The sequence below is a fragment of the Camelus dromedarius genome, chromosome 5 (assembly GCF_036321535.1).
Source record: "Camelus dromedarius isolate mCamDro1 chromosome 5, mCamDro1.pat, whole genome shotgun sequence".
Classification (NCBI taxonomy): Eukaryota; Metazoa; Chordata; class Mammalia; order Artiodactyla; family Camelidae; genus Camelus; species Camelus dromedarius.
Window position 1 is genome coordinate 12,114,273 of NC_087440.1, and position 27,016 is coordinate 12,141,288.

The following is a 27,016-nucleotide window of genomic DNA, read 5'->3' on the forward strand; positions in this document are numbered from 1 at the left end:
AATTTTGCCGACCCCTGCTTCAGACTATTTTCTGTGTGAGCAGAGGCTCTGTCACAGTGACTCCTGTAAATCCCAGGGAACCCAATTCACCTGCCTGTCACTTGATACCAAAAAGAGTATCCAAAAATACTTTTTTAAATCATTACTATTTACTTAGGTTAAAGGCAACAGAAAAATAAAAGTGATAAGGTGAAGGATGGATGATTCTTCTCTTTTAAACTATCATCTACTTAACCGTATTTTTCTGCAGTAATGTGATTGTGCTCTCAGAATATAAGAAATGTGGTGATAAATGTGACATCAACTCACAGAAATATTTTGGAATAAGCTCAATTTGATCCTTTTACTGAGATTCTTTCCAAAAGCCGGTTTTCTTCTTCTTTTTTTTTTAAACATAGCTCTCTTTTGGAAGAATGGTTCATTTACTTTAGATTGTTAATCAGAGTTGCATTTTAACTGTACTCATATTTTATCCTAGATGTTCTGATCAGTTCCTGCAGCCACCAACATGGCACAGACTTCATCATGGCTGCCCCATTTACAAAACAGGTTGCCCCAAAAGAAGTGAGCTCCCTGTTATAGCAGATGAGCAAGCACAGGGAGGACGACAATCAGCGAGGGATGCAAGAACGGTGTTTCCTGACTTGCAGGGAGGCTCAGGTGGGTCACCTTTAAGTTCCTTTTCATGCCTAAGAATCTACGAGTCTTTTTTATCTAGCATTGGGACATTCTATAAACTGAAAAAGCACACACACTTTATCAGAAATTTAAAAAAAATTCTTCCATATGCTGTTTTAAATATATGACTGCTGATTAATTCTCTGAGCAGTACACTTTGAAGATTCTGAGTCCACTCAACAACTGTCAAGATGGTTGAAAATGATTACCTGGGTCAGCATCCATTGTGTTCACATGAGAATATGATGTGATCTTTAATATGAAAGAACAGTCTACTAATGTATGTACATAAATAGTTTACATGTGATATGTGGTTTATACCTGAACAAAATGCACTTACAATATTAGACCAGGTTGCAAAAGATGAACTGTGGGGAAGTTAATAACCCAATTCTAAATCCGTGCTGAAACTCCTCAGTAAGCAGTGTGTGTCTGTATGGGTCACCTCTATTGTACCACATTTACTGTTCTATTTAGGTTCTATAGGTGCTCAATAAATCTTCATTTTCCTGACTTGGCAGCACTGATATAAATAAAGGAAGGAAGGATATGGGTTAGGGTTAAGAGAACTTAATGGCTCCAGGTGGGTCTCTGATGCTAACGGGCTTCGTAACCTTGGACAGGGCACTTCCATCATCAGGCTTTAATTTTCTCAATATCAAATAGGGAAGCATTGGTTCTCAAACTTCAGAGTGTACGAGAACCACCTAGAGGGCATATTAAAACCCAGATCACTGGGCCCCTCCCTCCGAGTTTCTGATTCTGTAGGTCTGAAGGAGGGTAGAAAATCTGCATTGCTCAGTTCCCAGGTGCTGCTAACGCTGCTAGTCAGGGAACCATACTTTGAGAACAGAATAAGAATCAGGAAGATGATGGCAGTGAGTAACCGATCCCTTAGAGCTTTATAGTTGTAAGAGAGAGGGTAGCCAGCATCCAATCAGCACATTAAAACGTAATTCTATTTTAATCAAAATTTCATTTGTATTAGAAGAAGGGAGATGAATATTCTCTTTTTTGTTTGTTTCTCTAGACTTCCACAGATATTTCTAAACATGTAAATGTCCTGTAGTACTCACGTCATAGCTTGATAAATGGATTCAATCCCGTAACGCATCGCAAATTCATCAACTATTTCTTGGGAAGCATCATCAAAGAAAACCTTCCAGGCTTCATCTCCTTTGACCTCCGGGATTTTCACTCCACCATTAGACTTCACTTCAGTCAAGTAATGGAACAGATTCTGAAAGTAAGTGGTTTTCAATTGCTCAGTAATTCCTCAGACTAGGTCAGACCTATTTAACAGTAACATTCAGTAAAGTACACTTACATTGTAATTGCATCTAATGTTTCATCAGCATCTCTGAACAAGAAAAATGTCTTGTATTTTTATTCTAACTCACCTCAACTTTATGCAAATTCTGATTTTATTTCTGCCTGGGTCTATACAGAATCAAGGATTCAAATGTTTCATATACACCAAATTATTTTAGAAGTAAATATTTTTGCATGTAAACATTTCCACATGCTAGAACATATTTTGCATTCACAGGCTCAGAGTAAATTACAGAGCTCTGGATGAACTGTCATATTAGGCTATGTTAATACAGAATCCAGGTATGTAAATTATACTAAAAGGGCTTTTTCCTGCCACATGGTAGGAGTCACAACAATGAACTGAGGTTGAAAATAAATGTTTCTTAAAATTTTGTAACAAAAAAATCACTATATATAATTCCTTTTGCTTCTAACAAGTTTAGAAACTGCTGCATGAATGCAGCCTGGGTCAATGAAGGACACTTTATTGGATTTCAGTTCTTTTTGGTTCTTGGAGCAGCAGACAAGACTCTGAAAAGCAAAGCATGCTGCTGTTCCTTATTCCAAATCCCTGCCCACATTAAGGTCAGAGTTGGCTCCCCATTCTGCCAGTTCGGGGGATTTCTCTCTCTCTCTCTTTTTTTTTGTTCTAAAACTGAACCACCTTTTTTGAAGGAGTATCACTGGTTAGGTTATGGTTAAGAAATTAAGCCTTGGTTCTATCTCTAATTACTATGTCATGTGTAAATGACTTAAATACTGTTTCTCATTTCCTTCTTGAGTAAAATGGAGATGGAAATAATTACATATGTATTTTTTCATAGATATATTTAGGAAAAATAATGTGCCAAGAGCAAAGATTCTCCCAGCTATCTTTTCCTTTCTTAGGCAGGTACTTTCTCTGTTCTTTGAACATGGGGAAAGGTATATTGCTCATATTTTTTGATACGTGGGACAAGTGTCATTTGCATCAGAGAAAGGCACCTCCAACGAAGCTCTTAGTTGCAAAGTATCCAATAGAAGCCCAGGATTATTTGTCTGTGCATGGATGGACCTGGAGATCATTATTCTAAGTGAAGTAAGCCAGAAAGAGAAAGGAAAATGCCATATGATATTGCTTATATATGGAAATCTAAAAAAAAGGACACAAGTGAATTTACCTATAAAACAGAAACAGACTCACAGACACAGAGAACAAACCTATCGTTACCAGGGGTTAAAGGAGGTGGGAAGGGATAAATTGGGAGTTCAAAAATTGTACCTCTTGGGGACAGATGGAAATGTTAGCTATCTTGATTGTGGCAGTGGTTTCATTGGTGCATACGTCTATCAAAAGTCATCAAAGTGTACATCTGAAATATGTAGTTTATTGTACAAGAACCATACCACAATAAAGGTGTTTTAAAAAATATAAATAAAATAAAATGAAATGGAAGAGAGTTCAGTATGTTTGAAGCCCTCTGCAGTGCTCAGAAAAAGATGAAAAATTACTGCTTCTTACACTGGCTCCCCAAAGCCAATGCTACGACATCAGCATTTTTAGATTTACAGACAAATCTCCTAAATAAATCTTCACTACCTTAACAATCTGAACACTAACTCAGAGTTCTCAAAACTATCAGGATTTGGATCCTCTCCTCCATGACTCAAGTACTACATATTTAATGCTTCCAAAATATCTGTCATGACTTATTTCTTCAACGAATGCTTTCTAACATTTATCTGTCTTCTTAGAAGAATGGTGATTTAATTTGGTCTACTTAGTCATTATCATCTTATTTCCTTGTTTATTAATACCTGCCTCAGATGCTTGTTCTAAACCTTCTTGAAGGACAGCCAGCCCTCTCTTCAGTGGGTAAGCCACAGGCTGTAGAATAGTCTAGCACACCACCTGCTAGACTGTGGAGTAAGAACTTCACGAACAATTGCACACACCCAATTCAACTGAATTTTTAAACCAAATGTTTTGTTGGCTGATCCATAACCAACACAATCATTACTAGGTTTTACTAACAGAATTCGGTTTACTCACCTCATGTAAACATGTATATTGTATATGATACGGAGCAACCTTCTCCTCTCCTTTTATTTCCACGTTGATTTTCAATCGAATGGCCCCAGAAACAGCTGATTTATCTGTCCGTTTCTCTGATGAAGCAAAAAGTAGTTGGTCAGTCATTTTTGACAACCCCATTTTTCTCATACAAGTTCTCAAAAGCCTAAAAAAAGACTTTTATGGCTAAAAGCCATTTTTCTAGATCAGGCTTGATTAACCATAATGATTCTGCTAAATACAATGTAAAATAATGTGCCTAATATGTCACTGGGATTGTCAAACTGCAGTCTAGATACTTCAAACATTCGAAGTATCCTAATTCGAAGATCCTACCATTCTGATATAAATTTCAGTGTACCCGATCCACTTGTCCAATGAAATTAGTTGAGTAATTAAAAGCAAAATTACTAAAAGATAAAATTAATCAGGAAAGTATTTTATTTTAAAAGCCTCACTTCTCTTTCGGTGGTTGAAAGGTGAGTCAAAGCTCTAAGAAACAAAATCTGTTAATGGTTTTCTTTGCCAGTGATTCACGAAGACCTATATCCTATAGCCTGTGTTTGCTTATGAGTATTAGATTAACTATTTATTTGAACGGAATGGAATCAATGTGTGGACAATTCAAAGAACCCTTGTATTTGTGTACACGTGTGTCTAATATGAACTGACGAGTAGCTTTGAGAGAAAGAAAAAGAGTCACAAAATTCCCAGTGTTTGTGTAAGCAGGAGACCTAGGTCTGATAGCCAGTTCCCCGATGAAACATCAGGGGGCAAGCTGACCCCTCTCACAAAGGAAAGATCATGAGGTGGATTGACACAGACTCAACGCTAAAGACTTCTTTAATTGACCATCTTTCTAAACGAAACTGTACTTTTAGCCATACAAGATACAGTTAAATAAGGAAGTCTGCTTTCTTCCTGCGGAGTGCCTCCTCAGTTTTCATCATGAACATTTAAGTCACTGTGTTGCAAAGATTCTTCCCTTAGGAGTGCCAGGATAATCAGTTTCTCCTGTTGACTAGGAGACAGGTGATTCTCAACAAATGTGACAGTTCTCTGCTGCGGCCAAGAGAAATTCAAGTTTTGAGATCTTTTTGTCACAGACCTCTTCCCAGAGCCACAGGGGAATATTTTAACTATCATCACTGCAATGGATGCAAGGGGCACAGGCTCTGCTGGATGCCCAGGGCTCTTGGCCGAGCCCTCCTCTGCATGGTGGAATGAATTCTAAGTGATAAGGAACATTGTACAAAGAATGAAAATACGATCTAATGGGATTAGACCCATTAATCCCCACTGAGGGATTTTATACAAAGCTAATACTTGTTTTCTCTCTCTCTCTAAAGGTTAAATATTAGCAATGAGACCACAGAAGTAGGAAGTGAGGATGAGCAGGAAAAGGTGTCCAAGTTGTGTTGCATCGTGTCTTCCTCTCTACAGACTGAAGGACAGTCTCAGCATGAGAGCTAGGGGGCTGATTTTACTAACAGCACATTCAAATTACTTGGCAAACTGAATATACCCACTTATGTTTTGTCAAAACACAATTTGAGGAATTTCTGTTCTGCCTCAAGGACATGCTAACTTATCATAGAAATAAAAAAAAAAAAAAGACCATGTGTACACAAGCCTCATTAATTAAAACTCAACTTGTGAGTACTGCGCAGAGTTAATGGCCTGAAGTTTACCTTTATCTAACAACATTGTCTTCATATATAAAGTTATTTAATAGTATATAGTATAAACAAGATACAGGAGGATGATCATCGTAAGTCAGATAAAAATCCTATGCCAATAATGGAGAAGCACCAATTTTAAGAACGTTTTCTTCAAAATAAAATATTTTTTGATAACAAGTTCTTCGTCTAGCTTGAATCATTTATGTTCAGATAAATTATACATCTCTCCTTCTTTAAATTATTATATAATTCAGATCTTCATTAATTCTATGTGACCTTATCCCTTTACTTTGTCAAATGTTACACTAATGGAAGTATGTAGGTTTTTTAGAAGCCAAGAGCACTTTTTAATTTGCTAAAATGTACTGATATCCTAAATGGAAACACTTAGTAATACTGGGGTTGTATAGATCCTTCTTTAATTCACAACCAGCCCTTAAAAGTTTAATTAAAACATGTCAGAGGATATGATTAAGAAATCTGGATCATGTCCTTTACAGAAACTGAGATGATCCATATTATTAAGTCAGCACTCAACAGTCTAGGCTATTATTCAATTGTAGTTAAAATCAAATTAAAACTTATCTTTATTTAATTCTTGGTTCCATAATAAAATTCCACTTAAAACATGCCAATTATATTCTCAATATCATAAGCATAAATCCACATATGTATTTGGCTTTGCTTACTAAAGCCTACTTTTATATCATCTTTTAAAGATATTCAAAATACACTTTTCCTTTAATGCCAAAATTCATTAAGGGATCAATAGAAATGTCAAATATTACTAAGTTATAAGTAATTTGATTTCTATATATTTGGCAAAGGCTTCTGAAGCTATATTTTATGAATTAAAAATTAAGATTGGGATAATATTTTTCTTCTAAAGAACACCTAGTTGATTCCCTAAAAGACTGAACTGAGTCTTTTGAGACTTTTCATCTCAAATTTACCGATGTCTTTAAATAATATAGAACTTGAATAATTATCACCTTAATTTCTAATGACACTAAATCACCTAAAGTCCAACAGAATGTTCTAGAAAAGCATGAGTTATTTTTACCTGTATGGGAATACAATACCTACCATAGATGTTCTGGAATTTTATTTAGCTTTTTTCAAGTAGATATAAAGATAGTCACCTAAATTGTACCAGACATCCATTTCTCCACTCAGGGTCCTCACTTCTACAATTGTCTGTCCCAGAAAATCATCTGACTCCTTTTTGAAATGTTGCTTCACTCTGGATTTAATGTCATCATCTTCATCCCACACTCTGACTTTGATTCGATCCGTGGAGTTATGGCACTCACTGAAAATGAATATGGACAAGTTAGCAACCATTAATAACTTCTCCACATGGCATCTGATGTTAGCAACCTATTTCAAATAGATCTAATCCAGAAAGCCATAGCATATGTTAGTTACATAATTAATAAGATTTCCCAAGGACATTCCATCCATGGGCTGCTGCAGGTATCAGGAGTATTGGAAAAAAGGTGCATGAGTTAACTAATGTTAATAAGGGAATATCCTATACCATCCATTCTATTTCCTTTAACTGAACTGGATATGACCAAATATGGGTCAGAAATCTTTGTTTAGGGTATCTTCTCTATATCTCCTATTTACAACAGCTACCTGTAATGACATGTCCATGCTAAGAAAATTCTGTACCATAAATATAAAGCTAACTTAATTGTGATGGATGTTGAGAAAGTGGGCATCACAGAGTCCCACTAAAAAAAATTCCAAGTATATAAAATCTTGTTAAATCAAGTATAATTATACAAAGTAAAAAAATCCCAGTAAGTATACAAGGGCTTGTTAAATCAAGTAGAATTATATCAAGATCCTTCTGTTTTTAGGGGGGGGGTATAGCTCAAGTAGCAGAGCACATGCTTAGCATGTATGAGGTCCTGGGTTCAATCCCTGGTACCTCCTCTAAAAATAAATAAACCTAATTACCTCCCCCTCCTGCCAAAATAAAAAATAATTAAGTAATGCAACAATAAATAAATAAAATATATAAAAAAGAAGGAACCGTAATTCAGGATGACACCTACACCCCAATGTTCATAGCAGCATTATTTACAATAGCCAAGACATGGAAACAGCCTAAATGTCCATCAACAGATGACTGGATAAAGAAGATGTGGTACATTTATACAATGGAATACTACTCAGCCATAAAAACCGACAACATAACGCCATTTGCAGCAACATGGATGCCCCTGGAGAATGTCATTCTAAGTGAATTAAGCCAGAAAGAGAAAGAAAAATACCATATGAGATCGCTCATATGTGGAATCTAAAAACAAAAAACAAACAAAAAAAGCATAAACACAGAACAGAAATAGACTCATAGACATAGAATACAGACTTGTGGTTGCCAAGCGGGTGGGGGGTGGAAAGAGATAGACAGGATTTCAAAGTTGTAGAATAGATAAACAAGATTATACTGTATAGCACAGGGAAATATACACAAGATCTTATGGTAGCTCACAGAGAAAAGAATGTGACAATGAATATATGTATGTTCATGTATAATTGAAAAATTGTGCTGTACACTGGAATTTGACACAACATTGTAAAATGATTATAAATCAGTAAAAAATGTTAAAAAAAAATCCTTCTGTTTTTAAGAATAAACTGTACATTTCAGCCCATTGTGATGTTCATTTTTTCTACCTGCTCTGGTTGAAGCAAACTACTTAGAACTGCCCACACATACTATGGTCTTTCCTGATTCACCCTATGGCTTTTGTATATACTCTTCCTTCTTCCTTTCTGCCTGCTAACTTATCATTCTTTAAGAATCAGCTACTCATCTGTCCTATGCAACTTCTTCTACAGCTCACTGAACCAATTAGGATGGTCAGTCCTGAGCTCCTAATTTACTTTGTTTATGCATTCACTTTGGCCCAGGAGTCCCTAGGCTCAGGTCAGTGGATGAGTTCTGAGCATCCTCAGACTTGGAATAACAAAATAAAACAACTTTATCTTTATTTTCCTTCAATTATGAAGATAGGCCACAGCAGTATTAACACTATCTGTACAATTTTGCTGCTAATAAAATCACAATTATTTACATATAACATTAAAGTGTTATGAAACTTGAAATGCTATTTATAACTATCATTAGTGTACTAATACATTATTTCAATATGGTTGGTTTTGTTTTAAATTCTATACATTTTATTTTATGCATTTAAAAACATAGTTTTGAACAACAGATCCATATTTCTCACCAGATTGTCAAATGGGCTAATGGTTCAGAAATTATTTAGGAACCCCTGACAGTATACTGTCCCTCCCATTAACCTATGAGGCAAAGTAATAACAGCACATATAAAAATAAGATTTGAGGTCTGACATGCCAATGAGTAAATCACAGCTCCACTATTTCTACTTAATGCAGGAGTTTTTAACACAGCACATTTTGGCAACTTCTTGGACATATTTGGTTATCACAATGTTGAGAGGCACTACTGGCATTGAGTGAGCTAGGGAAGGGATTTAGACACCCTACCATCTATAGGAGAGTCTCCATAATTTGGAATGACTGGAAGACACTAATGAAGATGCAAAACCCATTGGTAAACACCTCAGCTTGGGATTTAAATCTTTTACATAAAAACACAAACTCTTCTGCATGGCAAACAACTAGTATGTAAATTGCTAGTTCAAGTAAGTTTTTTTTTTCTGGTTTCTGTTCAGAACTTTACCAAGAGTTGTTTTCTATTTTGAGAAATTTCATCACCAATGTCAAAACCATTCAGAGTATCTGAATCAAACTATTTGGATCAGCCTGCATTTGAAATGATCACACTCATGCTAATTTTACCGACAGGTGAAAGTTTGCATCTACTAAACCATGTACTCTAGAGTTGTTGTGTCTGATCCTTACATATTGTAATACCTTCATTTCTCCTTTATATTATAGTTGGAATATTATATGTATGTTTGAAATTATATTGATAAATTAAGTTATATATATTGTTTCAGCATTGAAAAGTCATGAATTATTTTATATAAAAGGAGTCATCATTCAAAAGGAACTATATTTACTTGTAATAAACTATAAGGGGAAAAATTGAAAAAAAAAGATATACACACACATATATGTATAACCAAATCACTTCTCTGTACATCTGAAACTAACACATTATTGTAAATAAATCATACTTCAATTTTAAAAAGGAGGTCATTGGGTCTGATAGAGTTGAGAGCTAATATCTGTACTGGACTTAACCTCCGTGAATCTCAGTTTTTTTAATCAGTACAATGGGAGCAATAATAGCTAATTATTATCTTAATCTTACAAAATGTTTATGGAAGACAAGTGAAATAGTATCTTGCAGCAGTTAGCACAGTAATAGAGACGTAGTGAGTGTATGATCTCCATTAGCCATTATTGTTATAATGTCATTATTCCATTAGTTCTTTTTGAATTTAGATCTATTTGTGTTAACATCTCTATTCTTGACAGTTTTTAGCATATATCTATCATTCAAAAAATACTAATTAAAAATATATGTAAAGTTTTGCCAAAATAAAATTCCTTGTATTATATTTGAAGGAAAATATCCTCATTATTCTTACAAATATATTTATCAAGAAATTCTCCAATTTTCATAGCTATTATATTGGTAAAATGTGGTGGAAATGGTGGGGAGGGAAGAGGAATTAATCCACGATACTATATCCATAGCATCTAACAAAGCTTTTTCAACTTAGCAGTCAGAAAGGATAAAATCACAGCTGTCTCCTACCTACTCAGAATTCCAAAGATAACTATATAAACACATACCTGAAATTATGGTAGCAAGGATATTTAGATAGGAAAACATGTGACAATTTACCCATAATTTATATTAAAAATGGCTAAGAATTTAATTTCTTCACTATCAGAAAGAAAAAAAAATGCCCATGTAGAAACAAAAACCCAACCACCAGCCCATCTGCTTCATTCTTATATTAGAAAAAAGAATGAAAGGAAGCTTACAGTATCAGGAAAAATAGTTACCACTGTCAAACCTTAAAACTCAAATCATTACAATAGCAGAAAGTTCCTTTTTGTCATCTTCGGATAAAATAAATCACCAGAGCTCATGCAAGTCCTAGGAGACAGAAACCTAATGTATTTTTTTTTACTTGCAAATAACAGGTGCAGTAATAGTAAGCTCTGGATAGTAAAGATCAGTATCTATTTCTAGAATCTATTCTTTAACAAGATAAAATATTGTCTCCTTTTGAAGAATTTTTTGAGGCTCTATTTTTTGTTATCAATTTAAAGATTTTTAACTACTTAAAATAAATACACAAATGATAATCTATATTAAAATAGTAATAACATGTACATGTGCACATGTGTAATATACACATAAACACACAATCACCCTTCCCTCCCTTTGTACGTAACTCAAATGTTTATATACATATGTACACTGTACTGCATGTGCATTCATACATGTACGTATGCATATTATATAGCAAGAGGAGAGAGATGATACTTTTCAGATTTCTAATAGAAGTATGTCATATTTTGTACCAGGTGGATGCATACCTTCCAAATGACTGCTCATATTTCCATTAAGTTTCTTCATTTGGTTTATATCCTTTGTTTTTACTATAAGTTCACTATGCCCTCATCCATTCAGTCACCCGTTAGCAGTTATTTACTGAGCACCTAAGATGTTACCAGATACAACTGAGGCTTAGCAAGGTTACACAATTCAATCAAAGAAACTTTTTTTTGATGTCAAAATGTATATTAATAGATTTAGGACAAACACAATAATCAGTGATGTGCCCCTATAAACATACTTGTGATTTTGCTGATGGGAATTTGAATCTCTCTGCATTTCTCACTGATTCTATTTTTTAATTTTTTAATTAAGTTAGCTTTCAAATTTGGAGAAATTCTAGATTTACAAAAAAGTTGCCAAAAGAATACAGAGAGCTCCCGCACATCTCCCACTATTGTTAATGTTTTATATTACAAACACTGGTTCTATTTTTCTTCCCTCATGAAGCCTTTTCAGTTCCTACTTTCTTTTTCTTTTCCATAAAACTATTTTTGAAGGACATTTTAAAATAAACAACGTTTGCCATTAAATTCAGGTTTAAACTGTCATAAACTGGTGGCTGCATTGCGTGGTTTGGTTCTTTCGGCAGCAGTGCTGGAGGTCGTCAGTACTTTCTCAGAGTTTCTGGCATTTAGTTCTGAAAAGCAAAGTACTAACTGACAGTAGCAATGGTGTTTTTTCCAAGAAAACTACATTTTTTTTCCTACACAGTCACTTTAGAGGCTGGTAGTTCGATCTCTCCAAAAGTTCTTAAGCAACCTAAGAATTTATGAAATAATTTTTTTCTACATAAGCCAACTAGAGTGGACTCTGCTGTTTGCAACTAAGAATGCTGATTAATGTAATATTTTTTAAAGAATGAAGGGAGTTGCAATAATAGAAAGTAAAATGTGGAACTGACTCCGTGGAAGTTATGAGAGCAGACAATGAAGATTTAATTACCTCAGGCTTGAAAGCCAATGCATTTTGAAATGCGATAGTAAAACAGCTGGTCAAAATGTTGCTTGCTATTGCTTTGGAACTGTGACCACGTGCCAACTGAAGCTTTTTTATTAGTGTCTATGGTCGGAACACAATTCAGAAGGTTGGCACGTGCTTATTATATCTTGCTGCTTTCAAAAATGTACTGTGGTAGAGTTGCACTCAAACTACAGCTAGACAGTCTCTATGCAGAGATGTAAGGGAACACAGCTATGCCAAAAGAGGCTCACTCGGCTTGTGTCCTGCAATATAAATTGACTGAGGATACCATAATTTGGAATCTTGCAGGGTTGAGAACAGCCAGCTGCTTCTGTATACTAAAACACACCTCTACAAGCAGAGGTTTCTGAGTGCAACTTCAAAAATAGATAAAATTGCTGCCCAGGGCATTTCAAACATCCTTCAGGAAGCTTCTAAGTGACAGTGAAAGGAACTTAGTGGCAAACATCAGACTGATGGCTTTGCACCCTGACATGCTATTTTGCAGGGGCTGAGGCAGCCACCATTAGGTTAAGAGAGAGGAATTGGTCAGGACAGAGGAGCCAGCAGCAAAGAGTTAAATTTTCCAGGCTTATGTGGTTACTCATAAAATTGTTGTCAAAGTTCACCTCCTGGAAGCCTGGTAAATTTCCCAGTGAACAGTACTGCCAAATGCGCCTCAGGCTCGCTACAGCTATATTTAAAATAATTTCTGGGTCCTTGAACTGACAGCAATAGAAAGTGGGCTCCAAGTAGAATCCCCTTCCAACCAGGATGACCATGTACCTGGATTTTTCCAACTTATGGTTTTCTAGATGTGCAGTGCCTTTTAATTCTTTTTAGAGCCCTCTTTCATTTACTTTCATTTTACACAGTGCTTGCCTAGAACACAGGCATTGGTACTTTGGGGGAGGAAGGTCTCACCAGATGTAGAATCAAAGACTTGGAGAAAAATGGATAAAAGGAATCCACCCAGAAATAAGTACCAGGGCTTGACAGACTGGCCAGTCAAGTGACTACTTCTGTTGCTAGGATCAGGGAGTCTGGAGTAACCTGTCCAGGAGGACTCTGTATTTGCTATGTATAAACAATAGTCATGTATTTCCCACTTTTGTTCTTACTGAATTAGAATAACCCCAATGTTAAAAGTCTATCTTCTTCTCTTTCCCCAATAATACAATGGGAATTTTGGAAGATGACCACTTGCCTTTAACTTGTAGACCTAATAAGGATTACAAAGAATCAAACCTGGAGCTGATGGAGAGATGATCTAAAGATTCCAGACTTCAAGCTAAACATAGTAACTGGATGTAATTTGGGGATTACCTACCTTGGATGACAGAGGGTGAATTCATTTCATTTCAAGTACATTTAGAGATAGAAATATTATGTATAAATGTCAAATGCTCAGAGAGGTAGAAGGTAACAGATACCATAGGTTCATTCACTCCACAACCTTTTAAGCCCCCCTTTCCCTTTCCTACTGTGGTGAATAGCCCAGTTTCCCTGAGACTAGAGATGACTGCTTGACACAGTTCTGCTAATGAGATGTAAGCAAATGTCTTCTGACCTTTCTCTTTACTTCTTTTATTACTCTGGAACATGGATGTAAAATATCCTTTGCTAAAGGTGTTAGAACAGGAAGATAGATTAAGCTTTGTTCTTTGGTGTAATAACTGAGTTACCATGCTAGCCCTCAAATGCCTGTATCTAGAATTCTTGTTGTATGAAATAAATAAATCTCCTTTTGACTAAACCATAATCACGGCTTAATGTAAAGCTGAATGAAATTCTACTTGAATCAGTGGGAAAATAATTAAAAATCTACCAAGCTCATTTTGTTTGACTGTATGTGAAATGGTTTACAATGTTTAATTTATTAACTGTTGGCTATTTTTATATTCAGTGTTTTATGCCATTCCTTAACTATTTTACATGTTCCATAAACTGATTTTTATGGAAACATAAAGGTTTGCATTTTAAACTGGAAATTATAGGCTCATGTAGTAAACAAAATCTGACAGCAAGTTAAATGTATTTACATACAAGAAAAAAAACTATCACATATAATAGGGAGAAAAAGTATAGTTTCATTAAATCTTACTCTACTAGATCATTTCCAACCTGGTTAGTTAGCTAACAAAGACTCCTGGTTTAGTTCCCTGGCTTGTGAATTTGGCTTTTCGAACAGCAGAGAATAAGATATTTTAGTGCGCAAATTCTTGATAAGTAAGTACTGTTAGAGCAATCTGCTTTGTAGGTTTTTTTAAAAACTAAAAATAATACGCTTCTAAAGAGTAGTTCATATGTCTAATTTCATGGTTTTTTCATTGTTAAAGAGAGGAATTGTTTTGTTTCCATGGGAATAAGCTATTTTATTCTTTCCCAAATTAAAGCAAAGCATTTCCCCCTTCTGGACCCAGGATGATTTTGTGTGTTTTTGTTCTGCATTGTCTTTATTTTTAATTCACAGGTACCCTATCTCTGTAGAGCCCATCACTATTTGGCCAATTTTCTTTTGGCAGCCATCCAAATGACTAATTTCTTTATAATTATTTATTCCAAATTGGCAAATGGTCTCACTGCAAATATTTTTAGATTGAGAGTTTCCTGGATACAGCCCAGATACATACCTCCTATAATTAAAGCAAAACAAACAAACAAAAAAACAAAGACAAAAAGCAAATAAAAAATCAATGAAAAAAACCTCCAAAACCTACTCCTTACCCATGTTATCAGAGTTTAACCCATTCTGAGAAGGATGGCTTTACTTAGAGAGATGCTCACGGATTTCATAAAGTCAAGAAAGCCTGACTCCAATGGAGAAACAAGCCCTTGCGCACACAGTCATCCTCTGATGGGAAGTCATTATAAAAGTACTGTGTGAGCAAACCATCATTCAAAAATGAGAACTGGACCTGTAGTCGAGCTAGTTCCAATGAAGCAACTAAAATATACCTCACGTGAGAACTATATCAGAAAAAAAGCCAATAATAAATGATGCTGCCATTCAAAATCATGTTCTCTACGAATTTGTAAAATTCTAGCCTTATATTTTAAGGGCAGCAAATGAAATTTCTATATTTTAAGTGCTATTATACCATATTTTGTTAAAAGACATGTTCATAAGATATATTAAATGTATATAAGTAAATGTGTGTTTACATACATATATACACATATGTGTGTATACGTGTATATGCATTGAAACAAGCGGCAAAGGTACATATCAAAATATAGGTGGTAAAATTAGTGAAAATTTTAATTTTATTCTTTATATTTTCCTGTTACAATCAACAAAATTGCATTTAAAAATAACTAGTCATTGTAAATAATCCCATTTCAAGTCAAGCTAGAAGGCAGGGCACTGATTGAGAAAATCATCAGCCAGAAATGGCAAGAGTCATCCTGAGGCAAAGTAGCAGCAGCCTTTTGAACAGTAATTAAATTCTCTAGTTACAGCTTACTTCCTTCAACTCTGACCCACCTACGGGAGACACTCGATTGTTCATATTTCCTCTCAGGGATTTATTATGAACTTTGTAACCCACTTTCATCTCAGTACTGGTGTCTCATCTGTTCTTGAATCAAGATCCCTAACCCTATTATCTTCTCATTGTATTACAGCAGGGAGACAAACTCTAGGTTCCAAACCCCGTAACACTGCACAGCGACTTTTCCCACCTGCATTTATCTAAAAAAATTTAACTATGGGAATTAGGATGGAAGAAAAAAAGCAGTCCTCCACATTTTACTTTTGTTCAAGTTTTCCTGAGGTTTTCCTTTGAAGTCACTGGACATTGTAGACCCATCCCATTAATGAATGACATGGAAGACCATACAAATGAGAATAAGAAATGAATTACATTATTAGCGGCGCTTGCGAAAAAGAAAAGTTGCTTAAGAGGATTTCATATGCTGGCATTTAAATATTGGCTGAAGAAGTCCTACTTCTGTAATAGGTAAGAGAACAGAAGGGCACAGCATGATTTTTATAAGATCCACCCATTTTCCGGCCCCAACTTCGAGCCCCACAACAAGACCATAAATACCTCAAAGTCTCATATTCTATTTTCGTATCTAATGTTTTCTTCACAGGTACTAATGCTGCAGATAAACTTACTTTAATGGCTGTTTTGATAATTATTCAATATTTAATATTAAAAAATATTAATGCTAACATAATAAAGTTAAGAAACTTGTTTGTTTAGAAAAATACTTTGGTGTTCATTTTTCTGTGCAAAAAGGGACCACTTAGGAAGACAGATCAGAAAACAAAATCTATATGATGTCACATATGTGGGATCTAAAAAACCAAACTAGAAAAATGAAGAATGACATAGTGGTTACCAAGGGCTAGAAGGTGGGGGGATAGGAGAGAGGTTGTTTAGGGGTACAGACTAGTAGACAAGTTAGTCCTGGAGATCTAATGCACAGTGTAGTGAATACAGACAACCATACTATATTATAATCATCAAACTTGCTAAGAGACTATATCTTAGTTATTCCCATGACAAAAAGGAAATGATAATCACATGATGTGATAGAGGAGTTAGCTAATGCTACAATGGCAATCATATTATAATACACAAATGTATCAAATCAACACGATGTACCTTAAACTTATATAGTGTTAAATGTCAAATATATTTTAAGTAAATTTTCTTTTAAATAAAATAAAATATATTTTAATTTAAGAAACACATGTAGAAAATAAGAGCATCAAATTACTCTCTCAAAAAGTAACAAAATATGTACGTGCGTGAGTGTGTCTGTGTATAACAGGGGTGGTTTCTACTCATCATTTCTTTGGTTCACCATGTATTTTCCCAGCTCAGACCCTTTCTTTGTTCATTGTGTTTCTTAGGACAATGATGTCTTTTCCCTATTCCTCTAGCTGGTGAACATCTACCTGTCTTTAAAGACCCAGATAAAAATATCACCTCTGTGTAAAACTTTCCTAAGAACCTTTTTTCTCCTAATCCCTAGTACTTAACAGCAAGTAGATATGCAAAAATTATTTACTGAATACATACAGGAAACATCACAGGTAAGAGTAATCACACTCTTCTTTATTGTTGCTCATGAAATATTATAAATCTGCATGTTCCAAATGGTGGCTAATTATGTAGCTAAAATTCAACCATTTGTCTGAAGTTGAAAACAAGATCCACTTCGGATATGTTTGACATTTATTGAACATTTGATTAAAGACAGCATCTTCCCAAATCTGACTTTTCTTTAAGTGGTGACATGAATTTTATTCTTAAACTCACCTGTCCATAAAGAAGCTGTATTTCAATAATCTCTAAAGCAAAAGATAACATAACTGTTGACAGCCTGGAACTGTGTATGTTGCGATTGTCTTGTGGTTGTCCTATTCTAGCTCTAATATTCTAACGTCTAGGATTCTTAGAACAAGTTATGCCTTTTTAATTTTACTTTCAAGGTGAACATGTATTGGGCATGATGGAGTTAATAGAGCAAACTTGGAAAATGATCTGCCTGATTCAAATTCCATTAGAGCCACTTACTAGCAATATGACTTTGGGCAAGTTATGCAATTCCACTGAGCCTCCATGCCCAATCTATAAAATTAGAATCTGATAAAAGAATTTGGCAAGGTAGCAGGATACAAGATTAACATACAAAAAATCAGTTGCATTTCTTTACACTAACAATGAATCAAACAGGGAAAGAAAGTAAAGAAACAATCCTTTTAAAAATCTCATCCAAAACAACCAAATACTTAGGAATAAATCTAACCAAGGAGGTGAAAGACTTATACACGGAGAACTACAAAACATTGATTAAGGAAATTAAAGATGACTTAAAGAATTGGAAAGATAACCCATGCTCTTGGATTGGAAGAATCAGTATCATTAAAATGGCCATACTGCCCAAAGCAATCTACAGATTTGATGACATCCCTATCAAATTACTCAGGACTTTTCCACAGAAATAGAACAAACAATCCTAAAATTTATATGGAATCACAAAAGACCCAGAATTGCAAAAGCAATTTGAAGAAAAAGAACAAAGCTGGAGGAATGACCTTCCCAGACTCTGAATACTACAGAGCCACAGAAATCAAAATATTGTGGTATTGGCAAAAACACAGACACATGGATCAATAGAACAGAATGAGAGCCCAGAAATAAACCCATAAACTTTTGGTCAGGTAATCTTCGACAGAGGCAAGAATATACAACAGAGAAAAGACAGTCTCTTCTATAAGTGGTGTTGGGAAAACTGGACAGCAGCATGTAAAGTAATGAAGTTAGAACACTCCCTCACTCTGTACACAAAAATAAACTCAAAATGGTTTAAAGACTTAAATATAAGACAAGACACGATAAATTTCCTAAAAGAAAACATAGGCAAAACATTCTCTGACATAAATCTCAGCAATGTTCTCCTAGAGCAGTCTACCCAGGCAATAGAAATAAAAGCAAAAATAAACAAGTGGGACCTAATTAAACATATAAGCTTTTGTACAGTAAAGGAAACCATAAGCAAAAACAAAACAACAACCTACGGAACAGGAGAAAACACTTGCAAATGATGTGACTGACAAAGGCTTAATTTCCAGAATATATAAATAGCTCAAACAACTTAGTAACAAAAAAACAAACAACCCAACCCAAAAATAGGCAGAAGACCTAAACACAAAATTCTACAATGCAGACATATAAGTGGCCAATAGGCACATGAAAAAATGCTCAATATCACTAATTATCAGAGAAATGCGAATCAGAACTATAATGAGGTATCACCTCAAACCAGTTAGAATGGCCATCATTCAAAACTCCATGAAGGATAAATGCTGGAGAGGCTGTGGAGAAAAGGGAACCCTCCTACACTGCAGGTGGGAATATAATTTGGTGCAAACATTATGGAAAACAGTATAGAGATTCCTCAAAAAATTAAAAATAGACTTACCATATAATCCAGCAATCCTGCTTCTGGGTATATATCTGGAAGGAACTCTAATTCAAAAAGATTATGTACCCCAATGTTCATAGCAGCATAATGTACAATAACCAAAATATGGAATCAACCTAAATGTCCACTGACAGATGACTGCATACAGAAGTTGTGGTATATTTATACAATGGAATACTACTCAGCCATAAAAAAGAATAAAGTAATGTCATTTGCAGTAACATGGATGTACCTAGAGATCATCATTCTAAGTAAAATAAGCCAGAAAGAAAGAAAAATATCATATGATATTACTCATATGCAGAATCTAAAAAAAAAAAAGGACACTATGAACTCATCTACAAAACAGAAACAGACTCGCAGACATAGCAAATAATCTTATGGTTACCAGAGAAAGGGAATGGGAAGGGATAAATTTGAAGTTTGAGATTTACAAATGTTAGTCACTATATATAAAAACAGATGTAAAAATAAAGTTTCTGCTGTATAGCACAGGGAACTATGTTCAATATCTTATAATAATCTTTAATGAAAAAGAATATGAAAATGAATATATGAATGTATATGCATGACTGGGATACTGTGCTGTACAACAAAAATTGATACATTGTAACTGACAGTGCTTCAATAAAATAAAATAATAATAATTAAAAATCAATAATCATCTTCTAAAGATGATTAAATATATAAAAAACACATAGAACTATGCTGGGCATTTAGTAGGTTTTTAATTACAGCTGACTAAGGTAGTTAATTATAGTACTCAAACCTGTAAATGTATTTTGTCTTTAACAGCAAAGGACAAGTTACTGCAAATATATAAAATAGGGAAGTTTTTAATTATCCTAATTACCAAAACACAGAAAAATTAAATAATTGATGTATACTGATAAAATAAAATTTATTCAACTATTAAAAATACTCTTTTAGGTGAAGGTTTACTTCAGGACTCTGTATTCTGTTCCATTGTTTCAGTTACTGTAGATTTGTCGTAGGCTTTTTCACCCCTTAACAAATTTTTAAGTGTAATGCAGTATTGTTGACTATTGGTACTATGTCTATAGCAGATCTCTAAAACTTTTCTTGCTTAATTGAAACTTTTTGCCTATTTGTCTATTCTCTGTTTTTCCAGCCCCTGGAAACTACCATTCTAGCCTTTGATTCTATAAATATAACTATTTTAGATACCTCCTGTAAGTGGAATAATGCAGTATTAGTCTTTCTGTGAATGGCTTAGCATAATGCCCTCAAGATTCATCCGTGCTGTCACATGTTACACAATATCCTTTTATAAGGCTGACTAATATCCTATTACATGTATATATCACATTTTCTTCATTCATTCACCTGTCAATGAACATTTAGGTTGTTTCCACACCTTGGCTATTGTGAATAATGCTGCAATGAACTTGAAGTCCTAGTATCTCTTTGAGATCCTGACTTCAATTCTTTTGGACAAGTACCCAGAAGTGGGATTGCTTGATCACAAGGTAGTTCTATTTTCAACTTTTTGAAGAAACTCCATACTGTTTCCCCTAGTGGTTGCACCATTTTGCATTCTGACCAACAGTGTACAAACGTTTACAGTGGGAAAAGACAAATGGGAACTGGGACCACAGAGGAAGGCCTCATCAAACAGGAGCTTGAATCATGAAGGAGATCCAGTCATTATTGGTGAGGCTACTCAAGGTACAGAGAAGAGGAAAAAAATACTCTGGCTTCTCCCATCCTCCCACCTTTGATCTTACTGCAGTGCTTTGTCATGGCCAGACAGAGTGATCAAGACCTAGGCTTCAGAGTTCAGTTCCTTGGGGGTAAAGAGCACATCAAATAAACTTCAGGGAATAAATGGAACAGCAAATAGGCAAATGGCCAACACATATGACAAACTCATATAGAAAATGCCACAAATAAATACATAGCACTGTACACTTAGCTTGAAATATTTCTTTGGTTCTCTCTCTTACTCCTTTTAGAATTTCTTTGTTTTTCCCTGAGAGGTCTTAACATTTGCATCTTGGTACATAGATAAACCACTTCAATGATAAAAGCATTTTTCTAGAATGTAACATTAAACTTTCTTATTTCAGGAAAGGAAACTGATAGAAAACATTTTTGTACTAGGTAACTTTCTAAATCACTAAATGCATGACTCAGAAAGAAAACTATGGGTATAAAAATGCTATGAAAAATAATAGCACTTTATAAATATGAGCTATCTTATCATTAAGGTTATACAGTCAAGCCTGCTTAAGTATATGGATGCTTTAAAACTTTTAGAACTATTGTTTTTCAGAAAGATGAAGTACTCCTCTATGAATTTCTACTGCAGTGAGCGCATTTCATATTATTATATACCTGTAGTCAGTGCATTACTTGACTTGCTGAATGTTATTGTGAATATTTTAACAGAAAGATATAGTTTAGTGTTAGTGTTTACATTTAAAATGTTTGATACATTATCCATATAATTGTATTAATTGGAATTATTACAAATGTCGGATCACTCTCTACATCCCATTTAGTATCTGTACTTTTTATTGTGTGTGTGGTGGGGAGTAAAAAGGTTTATTTATTTATTTTTAGAGGGAGTACTAGGGATTCAACCCAGGACCTCCTGCATGCTAAGCATGCGCTCTACCACTTGAGCTACACCCTCCCTCCAACTTTTTTAAATTCAGTATGTCATGTTTATCCTGATATATACACATGCACATCATTCTTTTTAAAAATTATGTGATACTTTCCATTACATGGATGTGTCTTAATTTAATTCACCCCCTATAGACAGGAGACAGGCATTTAGGTGGTTTCCAACATACCGTGGCAGAGCTACACAGAACACCTTATATGTCTATCTTTATGAACATGTAAAAATATTTCACTCTGACAAATTATTAGAAGTGGTTTTTTTTAGGTTGGAAGTTATGTCAATTACATATACATCTGTATACAGGACACACATACATATTATTAAAACATCCTGCAGGAAGCTAGTATGTGCTATACCTGTGCCTGCTTCTCTATACGCCCGTTAATACTGAGCATTATCACTCTTCCATCTTTGCTAATCAGAAAGTTGAATTCTCGTATCATATTGACTTTTAGGGAGCACATCTTGTATAAATGAAACATGTATATACATTATTTCTGCATATTTTCCTCTATCCCATACCAGTCCAATTGAAAGGAAAAAAAAAAAAAAACTAATGAAAAATGTCCTCCCCCACTGCATAGCAAAGAGACCTCTAAAGAGCTTATAATTATTTCTTGCCAAAGAAAAAGGGTTAACATAAATAGTCAGATTTTGTCCCTGGCAAGAGACAGAATCAGTCAGCGCGCATTTTGATAGACACTTAAGTTGCCCTTCTCTTAGGTTCTCTGCCTCACTTTCAACAAGAAAACAGGTGCTATTTTCCCAAGAAACTCTGAGGCAGTGAGAGGCAGTGATGAGAATGTTAGCAGCAAGCTGCAGCTCCATCAGCTGCCTGACCAGACTTTATCTGAGCACCACACTTGAGTCAGAAGCAGCAATCATAAAGGTAAATACTATTAACTAACATCCTTCTCATTCCAAACATCAGCAACACAGCAAGAGAACACAGGCTTACGGAAAACTGCTGCACTGATCACCAAGGGATTGCTAAAGAAGAGAAGAAACGTGAGGAAATCCTACATTCCAATTAACTTTTCCACTTAAATCTAACCTTCAGCCAATTATCTGGAATAGGGCAACTGTGCCTAAGAATTCATAAATAGTAATGCTGGTTATACCTTAGACCTCTCTGGACTCTTTTGCTGGGTATTATGAAAGATACAAAGAGACGGAATTCCAAAACAAAAAGTCACTGTAGAAACATAAAAAAAACCACCTCATAGCACCTGTGAAGTTTTGGCATTGATGCCCACGAGCAGTAGCTACCCTTTAACATTAAAACACAAACTCAAGTGTCTTGGAAATTAGAGTTGAAACTACATAATTATGAACATTAAGCCAAAGTTTCAGATTTGAAAAAAGTCTATATGAATGTTTCCAAACTTCCAAAACATAAACTATAAACATAGTTTGATCAACTATAAACATAGCTTAAGTTAAAAAGGTACAAGATAACATTATCCTCCAGATGCTATAAAAGTATGAGTGATAATTCAGATAGAATTCATTGTAACAGAAGATATCACTTCAAGTTGAACCGTATGAAATAGCCATTTTTGTAGGTCAAAAGAGTTGACCATCAGCAATTTCATATAGTTTGACCTAGCAATGACTAGTTCCATGTAACAGAATCTTGTCTGTGTCCTAATTGGGAATCCAGTTTGTACTTGGCAAATATAAGAAATTCTATTAGATTAAAAAACCAGAGCATTCACAAAATACAGTCTGATTATTAATCAAGATACTGAAGACATTAGTGGTGGTGGTGTGAGAGGGCAAATAAAGAGAGGTAACAAATAGCAAAGATCTTCAAGATTTACTAAATTGGATTCATTTGATAACGGCATTGATCCTAGAGGGGACTGCTAGAAACTATCATGAAACGCTTTTCAAGAAATTCAGGCAGTATTCAGGGGACTTCCCTATCCCTTCCCCACCAGACAATGGATTCATTTTGTCTAGTCAAGAAAATTTGAGGATTTTTAAACCCATATATTACCCTGAAGTTTAGACCCTAAAATAAGCAGCAGTCGAAACTTCTGGATGTTAAAGAATTTCTAGAAAGGTAGGATCCATCCTCATCAGGGACAGGAGATAGACAGATAAATAAAAAGGAAAATATTCTAACAAGCAGTTGAAAAGAGTGCCAGCATTAAAAAAAAAAAAAAAAGAAGGGGGAGGAGGTGAGGCACATTAAAAGCCTGGAGAAACAGTCAGAGGTCTAAGGTCAAGGCCAGATGGCCAGAGATGGTCAGGAAAGTTAGCCAGTTGAGTAGATAGACAGCATGCACATAAGAGCTATTCTCCAGTTGCATGTTGCACTGACCCGTTTTCCATAAACATAAACTCTTCCAGGGGGCTGACTCTTCCTGCTTGCCGGTGGGCTACCACTGGTACTCATGTCTCGTTCTAGAGTAGGCCCCAGCCTCTGACGACTCGGATGGAAGCCAGTGCACAAAAGTATCAGCAACGTAACTTTCCCCCAATTTACCATGTGCTCCTCAACTTTATTTCTATATTACAAAGCAGTTTCGGTTTGAATCATTTGGTTCACTTCAATGTTTGTGTCTGAACACACAACTGAAAAGCAAAACTGGACTATTTGTTGTTTCAATTCCTCCTTGGAACAAAGCAAGGTGTAATAAACAGTAGCTTAAAATTAAATATTTAATTAAGCATGCTTTAAAACATTTTAAGTATGGCCCTTATATTAGCAGAGATATAAAAAATAAAAGTGTCTCCTTTTTTGATGGAATTTTCTCAACATACAAACTTAACTATTTGGCAATAGTAAAACTTCACAAAGTAATATGACGCAGAAAGAGTCCCACATGACATCTTGAGATAAAAAGACATGCTAAATGTCTCCTTGGGGTCAGTGGTAGTTTTCCATTCTGTGTTTTCTTGATTTTATCCTTAGTTCTCTAACAGAGCATAAAAGGATGACAAAATTTAGTGACAGTGAAAGCTTAATAGGTTATTTTACTGCTTATTTCAGTGCTCTAAATAAGTCGATACACTTTGTCCCTTCTTGTACCTTCAAGTCTAACTCTAATCAAAAGTAGTATCAAAGTTTATTAGATAGAGACACAAAACTGAAAGGAAAAATGTACCGTGAAGTCTAAAGGCACTAGTAAGTTTTCATCAGGTTGGGGAACTTACTGGTGATGCTAATAAAAAGTAAATGTCTGAGTTAATCGAGCAATGCTCAAGTAGCATACAGAGAGGACAGACACAGCTTTGGAATTGTCTGGAGAAAAATCATTGAAAGGACAGTAAGAAGGAAAAAATAAGGGTCCAACAACAGAGCGAATAAACAAAATAACGTTTATAAAAGATATGTTCATTGGTAAGAAACTAACTTTAGAACTTTACATCTGGAAATAATCATTAAGTAGATTTTTAGGCTTACTTTGTACCCAACATTAATTTAGGAGACCTTCCCCCTCAAGGAGCTCAAAACTTAGGTTGGAAAACAATATACCATATGTAAAAGACATGAAAATTACTAGGGACTATATCAAAAGTGATTTAAAATGTTGTACAATTAACTAATGGGTAAAATGGTCAACAAAAGTAGATGTGCCTAAGATGCCATGTTCCTTTAATTTTGAGTAATGACTTTTTATATAGAAATCAATGAGGACACGATGAAAAATTTACATTACTTTGTACCAATTAGCCCCTCAACAAGCCTCAAGTAAGACAGTTGAGAACTTAGGGGAAAAAAGGCGGAGTCTGAGGTTTTGGCTTTACTACCTTCAACTTCAGGAAAGCCTGAGACTCATTTTTCTCAGTTTTTAAGTGTGAGGATACAAATGCCAGTGACGTTGGGTTTCTTCTAGGATTTAAATGACATTAGATGAGCAGAAGAACACTGTAAACCCCAAACTTCCAGAACACAAGGGGTGGTATTGACATGATCATTGTCACCATAGAAGCAGCAATTCTATATAGATAGATCTTCCTCGACTACTGATGGAGTTGCGTCTCGATAAACATGTCTTGTAAGTTGAAAATATGCCAAAATGCATTTAACACACCTAATCTACCAAACATCATAGCTTGGCCTCAGGACATTTACATTAATCCTCAATTGGGCAAGATTATGTAACACAAAGCCTAGTTAATAATAAAGTATTGGATATCTTATGTAATTTATTTATACTGCACTGAAAGTGAAAAGCAGAGTGGCTGTAAATGTACTGACTGTTCACCCTCATGACTGTATGGCTGACTAGGAGCTGCGCTCGCCGTCACCACCCAGCATCACAAGTACTAGACTGCATGCTGCTAGTCCGAGGAAAAAATCAAAACTCAGAATATGAAGTACAGTGTCTACTGAATGCACATTGCTTGTGCACCACTGTAAAGTCAAAAAATAAGCTGAAATATTTTAAGCTGGGAATTGTCAACCTTATCTTGAATTTCTAGAGTGTAAATGCATAACTGGAGTACTGATTCTGTTAACAAAGTGATGAAATTAATTTTCAGAAGCTTTTTAAATTTAACAGTTTTTTGAGGTATAACTGACAGACAAGTAACTGCACATATTTAAAATGCATAACTTGTTAGGTCTTGGTGTACATATTCAACCCATGTAAGCACCACCACAACTGATATAACTGACATATCCATCACCTCCAGAAGCTTTCTTGGACTTCTTTGCAATCACTTTCTTCTATTCTTTCCCTTTCTAATTCCCTAAGCAACTAGTGATGTGATGTCTTAGACTATTAGTTTAGTATTAGTTTGCATTTTGCATTTTCTATAATTGTGTATCAATGTAATTACACTGTGTGTACTCTTTTTTCCTGAGTTCTTTCACTTAGCATAATTATTTGGAGATCTATCCAAGTTGTTGTGCATACCAATAGAGTTCATTCCCTTTCATTACTCAGTATTTCAGTCTATGAATATGGCACAACTTGTCTATCCATTCACCTACTGATGAACACCTGGGTTGTTTTCAGACTCGAGCTGTTACAAAGAAAGCAGCTCTGAGTATGTGTGAACAGCTCCTCAGAGGGCGCATGCTTTCTTTTCAAGAATCCAACTGTTTTCCAAACTGGTGGTACCAGTTTACATTCTCACCGGCAACAGAGCTTTAGTTCCTCAAATCCTTGCCAACATTGGG

At 35.0% G+C, this 27,016-nt stretch overlaps 1 protein-coding gene across 5 annotated transcripts in view; it reads right to left on the reverse strand.

Annotated features, from left to right (window-relative positions):
- The window catches only part of UNC13C (unc-13 homolog C), a 599,855-nt gene that overhangs the window by 243,129 nt on the left and 329,710 nt on the right, over nt 1–27,016 (reverse strand). For all 5 annotated transcript variants that reach the window (XM_064485583.1, XM_064485584.1, XM_064485586.1 and 2 more), the window contains 3 exons: nt 6,870–7,039; nt 4,025–4,140; nt 1,755–1,918 (listed from right to left, as the gene is read on the reverse strand). In XM_064485583.1, the coding sequence (XP_064341653.1) occupies nt 1,755–1,918; nt 4,025–4,140; nt 6,870–7,039 (450 nt within the window). The remainder of the gene's footprint in view (nt 1–1,754; nt 1,919–4,024; nt 4,141–6,869; nt 7,040–27,016) is intronic.